Below are 11,234 nucleotides of genomic sequence, written 5' to 3'. Positions count from 1 at the left end.
TTGGAATTAATAAGGTACAGCAGTACAATGACGCTGTTTGTGCCAAAGTAGGCCAAGAAACATGATATATAACACTTGAGGATGCAGGGTATAATATTTTATTTTACAATCCAGAGTTCTAGAATTTCATCTGCAAGTTAGCTTCCCCTAGAAACTGAATCCATACTAGAGGTGAATAGCTCGAGAATGTTCAGAAAGTATAATAGAACATCCCCCCTAGAACAGAAAGTTGCGGAATTATATATGATGCTTTAAATTCTTTTACAGTAAACCTCAAAAAGTTCACCATGTAAATTAGAGAACATGCAAAACATGTGACTGCAATTGTAAGCGCTATAAAACCTACAAATAAACCTGTATTGAATACTTACGTTTGGCCATTGTCCATTCTGATAGTAAAAGGAATCCAAAAGATCGGCAGCACAAATCATAAAATAAATTCTCACACCCATTCCTCACAGTGAGCAGTTACAGAGAGGGAATATGAACACAATCAATGCCAATACCTAGCCATTTCAGCCTTTAAATAAGTACAAAACAAACTGGGAGAATATCAGTCACAGAATTCATCACTGAACAGTTATTTAAAAATGGTAAATGACCATTTAAGTTGATAAGATTTACCAAGGACTAGACAAAGTTCATCAACATTATCCATGTTCTGGAATTTCATTAATCATACAACTTGTTCAATTCCTCTGCAAAAGTCTTCTTTATAACTTCTCGCTTCAACTTAAGTGCTGCTGTGACTAGACCACTTTCAGGCGTCCATGGATCTGGAAGTAGCTTGATTTTTGCAGGAATTTCAAACTTATCAAGTTTTGCACTCTTGCCAACCTGTTGAAATATCAACCAAAAAGTATTAAACAGACAAAAAATTCCTATCGTGCAAATAATACATGTACAATTCTGGATAAACATTCAGAATCTTGATTCTCCTTGAATGCCAGTCAGACTATTTACTTGCAATAAGAATAGTGACCATAGAATTTTCTCCACAACAGGACCAATCAAGCAAGCACCATACAACACACCATACGTTACTCTATATAGAAGATAAAAGCAAAATAATATATTCGCCTATAAAAGATATGATACACAGGTCATATATTCACAATGTGTAAAAATTAAATGGGTCTGGTGCACTAGCAATACAAAATGTTACAGAATGTACTAATATTACTAGAGTGCAACCAGCAGAAAGGACGTCTGGGAAAGAATTAGAACATCATTAGCCCTTTAGCTTTGTCACCAGGTATTTACGAAATGATTGCCTATGTATCTTTTTCACAAGTAACTTGACCAAATGGTGTCCAAGCATAAAATTGAATTTCAAATATTTATTTGACGTAAGCAAAGATCTTGCAACAGTTATGCCCCCACCAAGTTGAGTTTTAGGTGAGGATAGCGAGTGGAAATCCCAACTTGCTGGGTCCCTTTTACCATGCTTGTGCTATGCCATTGGATTCTGTGGACACTGTATCACATTCATGTGTTAATGAATTTACATATGTGATGGGCTTACATGTATACTTTGACCTTATTATTATATTTTGATATTTTAAATATTAAACCAATGCCTTACTGAGTAAGCATACCCTTATAAGATACGCTTGAGTGGTATAAATATAGACTATGCCTCTCACCATACCAATCAAATCAATCTAATTTACTTTATATTCTATTAGGCCATTTTATAATGATATTCTTCTTTTTGGGGTCTTGATTTTCTACATATTTGGTGTTATTTAATCAATTATGGGCCCATGTTATTACTCTAGCATTAGAATCAGGATGAACATACGTATTGTGCTCCTGTATGGATTTTGACAACACAATTGCGTGACTCCCATCACAAGCTGTTTCTCTAAATTATATTTTCTGCTTTGATGATGATTTTGCAGTATGCAAGTTACTCAATCTATACACCATTTAAAAGTTACAAAAACAAACTTTTGTTCCCAGCCCTTGTATAGGAAAAACATCCATAGTATCCTTCATTTGTGCACATAAAAAATTTAAGTTAACAAGAGCATGTTCTATCCAAAGTTACTAGGAGACCCATCTCCTACCCCTGGAGACACGTCTCGGAGACGGAGATACTGGAGACGTCTCCGGTAACTTCTCGATGCATAGGATGCTTTTGCCTACCATCTCCAAAGTCTCCTGACCAGAAATTGATGTCTCTTGCTAGAAAACTAAGGGCAAAATGCAGTAAAAGGCCAAAAAGGAAAGCAAATAAATAAAATAAGCCTGCAGCAAAGCAAAGTCATACGGAAATAAGTAATAACTAATAAGGAAACAGTGTCGCATGAAAAGACAAAAATCCATGCAAAGTTGTAGTGATTGGATCTATTGACAGTGTAGACTTTTTGAGAGGGACATAAATAGTTGTATGACTGATTTATTGCCATTGTAATGGTCTAAAAAGAAATTGCATTTACTATTTAGCCAACAATATTGAGTGTGCTCAACATCTATATTACCTTACTTTCACTAAACCATTTAGACTGGCTCTGGTACTGACAGTATAAGTAATTTTAATTTCAATTTTTGTTCAATTTTAAAGTTAATGCTAAACTTTACCACTATTCTTGTTTTTCAAAGTTCTCTGCCATGATATTTTTTGGAAATTACAAAATTATATTAAAAAAGATTGGCATCTCCAAGTATCCCCCCCCCCCCATCTCATATTTTTTAAAATTAGCCGTACCAGTAACAGTACCAGTCTCCGGAGCCTCCAGGTAACCCCGTCTCCCAGTAACCTTGGTTCTATCGTTTATGAATATCTAGTCAGCTTACTTTGCTTTTATATAACCTATTGTCAGTTTAGGTAGCGATGGAATTCTATGCTAACAACTATGAAAACACGTTAAGTTAATATCAGGTAAATAACAAATTGCTTTCACACCTATCAATTTGCACCTAGAAAATCTCTTTATGAAAGACCAGCATGTGAAATTCTTCCTCTATAAAAGTGGTAATTGCATATGTTCTGAGGGTTTTCAAAAAGATTTGTTAAGGGCAACTACGAGTACAACTGGGCCCACAATTGAAAAACTTGGAATCAGCAATAACTCAGCATGCCCAAAAAATTTAAAAACTCAGGACTCAACAAAAACTCTAGAAAAACTCAGTAAATTTATCGAACATGTGAGACATTAATTTTTTCAAATATTCTTCAAAATGACACGTATACTGAATTTGTAGAACATATTACTGATGTCCATCATATATAAATCAAAATTTGAGTTTAATAAATATCATGGACCAAAAAACAAGTTCAAGCTCTGAATACATATACGCTTCAAGTTTTAGTATCAATGAAAATTATAAATCATGAATCATGAATTTTGACTACAACAAAAGCTCAAAATCCATGTTACCTGGGGATGCAGTACCAGCCAAAATGGGGCTGTCCATGTCCCGAAAAGGTTCCAATGACATGGGGATAGGATGGTACAGGGCTTTTACATTTTGACAAAAGAAAAAGTTTAAATATTTGAAATTTTCTATATTTTAAATATAGAAAATACAACAACCCTTTGTCTTTGCACAATCTCTGTCAATATGCATGCTTCTATATTATAGAAAATACAATACTCGTTTGTCTTTGCACAATCTCTTTGTCATCATGCATGCTTCTATATTTTAATAGCTGTCCCCTAAAAATGGCTCCCTCCAGTCCCCATCCCCAAAACTCAAGGTGACATAGCTCAAAATATAATTAAACTTTTCCATGCAACCTGCCAATTGAAAAAGATAATACTCTAATTCAATGGAATAGGAATCCACCACACTCAGCCCCAACCTAAAACAAACCAATGTGGTCTGTCCTGATACCAATCAATCATTGGAGTTAATATGGTAGCGTGTAACTATTCTTGAAAGACCAGGCAGGCCATCATAATAGAGAGGGCACGGTGGATCTCCCTTCAAAAGGACTGGACAGGCATTCACTAGTTCTATTTCTATAGTTCTAGATGAACTCTGCTCTAATAAGGAATGGAACAAACGATTGCCATGAGGATGTTTACGACACATAATTCGGTTTGATGGCTGTTCTCCACTAGAATTAGAACTCTTTGTTCATTTTTGGTGCCATTGATGGAGTGATGAGCACATGCGATGCCATTCTTCCAATTCATATAGAATTGGAAGAACTCAACTTCCCAAGTTCAAGCAAATAAAATTTCATTGGAAGGATGAACAGCAATATTGCTCAAAAAGAATAGACCTGAAAGATAGAGCCCAGCACTCAATGGAGTTTGACTGGTTTTGTCAGTGATGTGGCATTCTCCATGAAAAACTCTATCCAGATATTGGAATTTTTAATCGAAGTGAGCAGTCTTAACGGCTATCATCCTAGACTCCAAGTAAATGTCATATGAGAAATATTGATGTTCATCCTTCCAATGAGTATCAATTATCAACCATCAAATGCAGATTATCATAATAAATGTCTTATGAGAACTATTGTTGTTCATCCTTCCAACGAATATCAACTATCAATCTACCACAAGCAAAGTATAGCTATTAATCTAATAACAAGAATAATAATGGTATCTATTATCACTCATATAATGGTAGTGCTTGCAAATCAACTTACCATATTCGTGCAAGAGGCAAGCAGATAAAAGGCAACAAAAACTTTGTTATCATACTCCCAGTCACATGCCCTAAATCACTGCAATCATTCTCAATCGCATCCCAAGAATGTTTGAAATCACATTTAAATTTTAATGTTTGGTGGAAAAAAAACGTTTTTATACTAGTTTTGGCAAGTTTTTGACAATTTATCGTGCAAAAATTGCAAATTTTTGACAATTTTTTATGCAAAAAACACTGCAAGTTTTTTAGAAAGATACTTAACATACTTAATGCCAATTTTAGCTCACAAGTACTTGCAGAGTTTTGCAACTATTAGTAGGCCTGTATAGTTCTAGGGATGAGCAAGCCCCAATTTGCTTTATTATTACACCATAGCTCCTTGGACAAGAGGGTTAAAATTTGAAAATACAAGCAAATATTGCTTTTAGAGCAAATCCTTTCTGTGAAAGGCACTACATAGGATTTCTTGTCACGTTGTCAATTAAAGGAGTTTTATGTTAGTCAAATGTATTTTTTGGGTTAGTTAACAGCTATGTTACTGGGTTCTCCTACTTAGGCCTCCATTTTGCATAAATTTAGTATTGGATTGGGTTCAGGTCTGCGACAATCACCTTGGATTCATCCCAAGTAAACTAAGTTCTGTATGACTTTGTCTAGGCCATACCCAGCCAAACCCACAAGGAACCTATGTCAAAATCAGTGAATCCAGCATGAAAATAAGAAGCAAAACAATGTGGCATTAAAATTCATAAGCAGTTTTACCAGTATAGGAAGAAAGGAGAGTTTCGGGTAGGGAAAGAAAATGCTATAGTTTGATGGCCCCGAAAAGAAGTTGCAATAATGAAAAATTCTTATATTGCTGCCGAAAAGAATTTTCTGCGAGGACAATGATTGCCTAACTTGAGGGGAGGGCAGAGACACCATTGCGAGCATAAATTGAAGCTTCATTATCTTGCATTTTCTGCAAAGAATGATATTGATTTAAGTTGAACATGTTTGACAAATTTATGCAAAGGTGTCAATGTCGAGGAGAGTGCAAAAGAGCCTATATTATTTTTTGTAAAAGCAAAAATGAATTCTAATGCCATTGATGATATATTACTAGGCATTTTATTTTTTTGCAAATTTAGATTATAATAAGCATATTAGTGTTACAAGACTTGCTTGGCGAGTTCAAAACGAGGCTCCACAGCTTGGTCAGATTTGCCAAACCTGACAAGCCCTAACAGGAGACTCAAATGGCCGACGTAAAATAAATATATAAAAGATTAAAAAAAAAAAATCTGAACACTTAAAATAAACTCCAACACTCTAAAAGCACACTCATTTCATATCCAAGCACAAGTAGAAAGAAAAAACTAGTATTGGAGCCAGAATCACATGCCATAAAAGAAAAAACCAACAAGCAAGTTGAGCAACAAAAATTGATTGAATAAAATTTGGGTAGGTATGTAGAAGCTCTTGGTACATCTAAAGGAAGCTAAGACAATTTCGGAGAGTTCATCATTAATTTGGAGCAGCCCACAACAGATTTGAAGCAAACTACACGAGATAATTTTCTATTTTATATCTTTCTTGCTTTATTTTAGATTCATGGAACAAAGAACAAACCCTAGCTATTTTTTATCTTTTTATAAACAAACCCAAGCTTTTTTTTTTTATAACTGCAAACTTTAATTTTTTTTACTTTTTTTAACTACAACTGCAAAAGTTAGTCTATTTTCCACTTATTTCTTATTGTTGTGTACTTTGTATTTATGAATTGTTCCAATGTCAGCATCAGAAAGGGCCCTTGTAAACACGTCATCCCTATGTGAGAGAATGGGGAAATAACTTGTCCACATTGCAGGACAAAAATACTTGAGGGAGGCATTACCTCTATTTTATACATAAATACCATACTAAAATACTGAATTGTACCAAAAATCACCTCCTAAAGTTGTTAAGTACAAAGCCAATCAAAAACCTTTGAAAATAATAAGGAACGAAAAAAAGAGGCAAAAAGAAACGATAGTTGCCATAAATAGACTCTTCTTCAATTCCTATATTTCATGTTTGAGTATTGGTGGTAGTAGTGTTAGTGTTGGGCCTAGAGTTCATGGATCAAAATTAAATTTATATATTATACCAGAAACTACTCTAGATTCCCAACCATCACTTATAAGCATGAGTTGGAATGAGAATAAACATGATGCAACAAGGAGTGCAATCAAAGAATTTTGATTTTATTGTACCATTCCATTTCACATAGTGAGATAATTAATTATTATTTCTATTTTAAAGTATTGTGCAATTTCTTTGTCTCTTGAATTTTTGAATTTAGGGTTTATAGAATTTAAGCTCCAAATTTTATTTTATTTTTTTGTTCGGTAAGTTGTGGGTTGTGGGCTCACTCCCATAATAAAATAACACAAAAAAAGAGGAGAAAGCTTCAAACCCGTCAAACGGGGAGAAGAAAAAAGACATAGAGCCAACTTATGACCAACCAGTTAGGAGCATATGGGGCAAGACAAAATAAGAGTAATGAAGCGAGAAAGATCTCTAAGGAAGCTGAAGAAATTACCATAAGTTAGACAAAGGCCATAAGAGAGTAGGGAACTAAACCATGCTAAAAGGAAACAATCACCATTTTCGTGTTACTAAGCCCTTCTTCTTGCTTCATGTAAGATGGGCATCCATGGTCCATTGAATCCCATCATCAATAGCATCCCATCCTTTGATCTGTAGTTTCTCTACTTCATTTTTCAATCCTTTCTTTCTCTTGGGAGCACCACAATTTAATTTTGATACCCAACTAGCAGCTTGTGTAAGCACTTCCTCGCAAGAACAACCTCATTGTTGAAAAACAAATTGAATGAATGATTCAATAATCGGATAATCTATTCAACAATATACAAGCGTATATATAGAGGTTACAAGATGATGTTCTATAATTAGAACATAACGTTAAAGTAAAAGATTAAAGAGCTAAACGCTAAATTAAGCATGAAAGCTAAATTAAGCTTAAAAGCTAATTAACTAAAAAGAAAAAGCTAAATGCTAAATAAAGCTTAAAAGCTAATTACATAAAAAAAGCTAACTTAACAAGCTAAATAAGTCGACGACTTAAAATAGAAGATGACCATTATAGAAGATATTAATATTATTTTAACACCCTCTCTAATAGTCATCGTACTCAATACCCTACAGAAAACACTCGGATTTCTAGGTTTTCATGATTTTTTCTTCAAAAATTGTTTACTAATTTTTACGATTTTTTCCTCAAAAATCATTTGTAATACACGAAGTTCGCGTGGGATTTGTGATTCGCGAAGTTCTCTAGTTTTGATTGACATTTCTCCTAAAAAATCGAGCTTTGTTGTAGTCAGTTTGGGTCGAACCGTGGTATCTTGCAATCAGTTTTGGAGTTGGTACTCTTCTGCAAAAGGGTTTGCTGTTTTTTTCCTCAAAATCATTGTTTCACGCTTCAGTAATTCGCATGTGTCAGACCTCTAATTCGCGTGTGAAGGCTACATTCGCTTGGGTGGCTTTTGGTACTCTTGGTCATTTACATTTTGCAGATCCTGGGAGGGTCTCCGTAGCAGCAGAGTATTCTTTGCATCTGTGATCATAACACCTGCAGTGTTTTCTGTAGGGTATTGAGTACGATGACCATTAGGGAGGGTGTTAAAATAATATTAATATCTTCTATAATGGTCATCTTCTATTTTTAGTTGTCATCTTCTATTTTAAGTTGTCGACTCATTTAGCTTGTTAAGTTAGCCAGCAAACCCTTTTGCAGAAGAGTACCAACTCCAAAACTGACTGCAAGATACCACGGTTGCAGATGTTTGCCCTGGCAAGTGCGACCCAAACTGATTGCAACAAAGCTCAATTTTTGAGGAGAAAAATCAATCAAAACAGAGAACTTCGCGAATCACAAATCCCACGCGAACTTCGCGTATTACAGATGATTTTTGAGGAAAAAATCGTAAAAACCAGCAAATAATTTTTGAAGATAAAATCATGAAAACCTAGAAATCAAAGGTTACATATCATCGTTTTTGTGGAAAAAAACAGTAAAACCCCAGAATAATGAAATCTTACGCAAATATTGCGGATTACAGATGAGATAATTTTTAAGGGAAAATTATAAACACTGCGAACAATTTTTGAGGAAAAAATCATGAAAACCCTCCCATGATTTTTTGTGGAAAAAATCAGAAAACTAACATAATTTTTGAGGAAAAAATCGTGAAAACCCTCCCATGATTTTTTGTGGAAAAAATCAGAAAACCGACAGACAATTTTTCAAGAAAAAATCGTGAAAACCCTACGACCTGTAAGATGAGGTCTGGCCTAAATCAATCTGATAAAGGTAACGATATTCAGATATCGTGAACATGCATTGTTTCCAAGTGTTGTGGCGGCTATGGAACTTTTGACTGTGTTCCAACATGATGTTGGTCAAAGATGACATCACGAAAATGGAGGTTGAACGAGGTCAACCTAGTGAAAACATGAGACAAAAGAATCTGATTCAAAAATTAGAATAGAAGTAGCTGCTGAAAAAACTGAAACCCTGGAGAAGAATTTTGGCACGAATTCCAAGGCACGAATTTCGAGGTTTGGAAGAAACCCACAAAATTAAAATTTTCTGCAAACTTAAAACCTAAAATTTTTCCTCAAAATAATCAAAAAAAATAATAATTTGCAGAAAATAAAAAAAATACCTCTGATTTTTTTTTTGAAAAGCTAAATAAACTTTAAAAGCTAATTAACTAAAAAGAAAAAGCTAAATGCTAAATAAAGCTTAAAAGCTAAATGCTAAATAAGTCGACAACTTAAAATAGAAGATGACCATTATAGAAGATATTAATATTATTTTAACACTATCCCTAATGGTCATCGTACTCAATACCCTACAGAAAACACTGCAGGTGTTATGATCACAGATGCAAAGAACACTGTGCTTCTACGAAGACCCTCCCAGGATCTGCAAAATGTAAATGACCAAGAGTACCAAAAGCCATCCAAGCGAATGTAGCCTTCACACGAGAATTAGAGATCTGGCAACACACGAATTATTGAAGCCTGAAACAATGATTTTGAGGAAAAAATCAGCAAACCCTTTTGCAAAAGAGTACCAACTCCAAAACTGACTGCAAGATACCACGGTTGCAAAAAGAACACTCTGCTGCTACGGAGACCCTCCCAGGATCTGCCGAATGTAAATGACCAAGAGTACCAAAAGCCATCCAAGCAAATGTAGCCTTCACACGCGAATTAGAGATCTGGCACACACGAATTACTAAAGCCTGAAACAATGATTTTGAGGGAAAAATCAGCAAACCCTTTTGCAGAAGAGTACCAACTCCAAAACTGACTGCAAGATACCACGGTTGCAGATGTACGCACTAGCAGGTGTGACCCAAACTGACTGCAACAAAGCTCGATATTTTAGGAGAAAAATCAATCAAAACCAGAGAACTTCGCGAATCACAAATCCCACGCAAACTTCGCGTATTACAAATGATTTTTGAGGATAAAATCGTAAAAACCAACAAACAATTTTTGAAGAAAAAATAGTGGAAACATAGAAATCAGAGGTTACAAATCATCTTTTTAAAAAAAGGGTAAAACCCCAGAATAATGAAATCTTACGTGAATATCGCGGATTACAAATGAGATAATTTTTAAGGGAAAATTATAAACACTGCGAACAATTTTTTAGGAAAAAATCGTGAAAACCCTCCCATGATTTTTTGTGGAAAAAAATCATAAAACCGACAAACAATTTTTGAGGAAAAAATCGCGAAAACCCTAGGACCTATAAGACGAGGTCTGGCCTAAATCAATCTGATAAAGGTAACGATATCCAGATATCGTGAACATGCATTGTTTCCAAGTGTTGTGGCAGCTGTTGAACTTTTGACTGTGTTCCAACATGATGTTGGTCAAAGATACCATCACAAAAATGGAGGTTGAACGAGGTCAACCTAGTGAAAGCATGAGACAAAAGAATCTGATTCAAAAATCAAAATAGAAGCAACTGCACAAAAAATCTGAAACCCTAGAGGAGAATTATGGCATGAATTCTAAGGCACAAATTTCGAGGTTTGGAAGAAACCCAGAAATTAATATTTTCTGCAAACTTAAAACCTGAAATTTTTCCTGAAAATAACAGAAAAAAATAATAATTTGCAGAAAATAAAAAAAAACCTCTGATTTTTTTGTTAAAAAACAGATAAAAATTGACGATTTTTTTTTCCAAAAAAAACGCAAAAAAAAATAGGGGCAGAAACCCTAGGTCGGATGTACAACATAAACGGGGCCTAGAAGACACCAAAATTTCCAACGTCCACAAAATTAGCAGAAATCTTGGACTATTTTTAAAGTCCAAGGCAAATTCGTTGGCACAAAATTTGAGGCATGGAAAACAAGGCACCTAGAAAAATATGAGACCAACCCAGAAACTCTCGAAAAACCCACCAAGAATCTAAAATCAGAATGCAGATCCGACAGCTCAAAAATCGAGGCACAAAAAACGATGCACCCAGAAAAATATGACGACGACCAAGTTGAGGTCTCGAAAAACCCACCAAGACTTTGCAACCAGAATAAAATTTTAACTTGAACTTGAG

The 11,234-nt window shown here is 34.7% G+C and overlaps 1 protein-coding gene across 1 annotated transcript in view; it reads right to left on the bottom strand.

The window, feature by feature from the left end:
• Positions 1 to 427: 427 nt before the first annotated feature.
• LOC131063379 (long chain acyl-CoA synthetase 9, chloroplastic) overlaps positions 428 to 11,234 on the bottom strand; it is a 79,355-nt gene continuing 68,548 nt past the window's right edge. Inside the window, exon 12 of the mRNA XM_057997180.2 lies at positions 428 to 837. Within this exon, the coding sequence (XP_057853163.1) occupies positions 673 to 837 (165 nt within the window). The 3' untranslated portion in view covers positions 428 to 672. The remainder of the gene's footprint in view (positions 838 to 11,234) is intronic.

The sequence above is a fragment of the Cryptomeria japonica genome, chromosome 10 (genome assembly GCF_030272615.1).
Source record: "Cryptomeria japonica chromosome 10, Sugi_1.0, whole genome shotgun sequence".
In the NCBI taxonomy this organism is placed as follows: Eukaryota; Viridiplantae; Streptophyta; class Pinopsida; order Cupressales; family Cupressaceae; genus Cryptomeria; species Cryptomeria japonica.
Note: the sequence above shows the minus strand (reverse complement) of the source record. Positions and strands in the feature narration are given on the sequence as shown.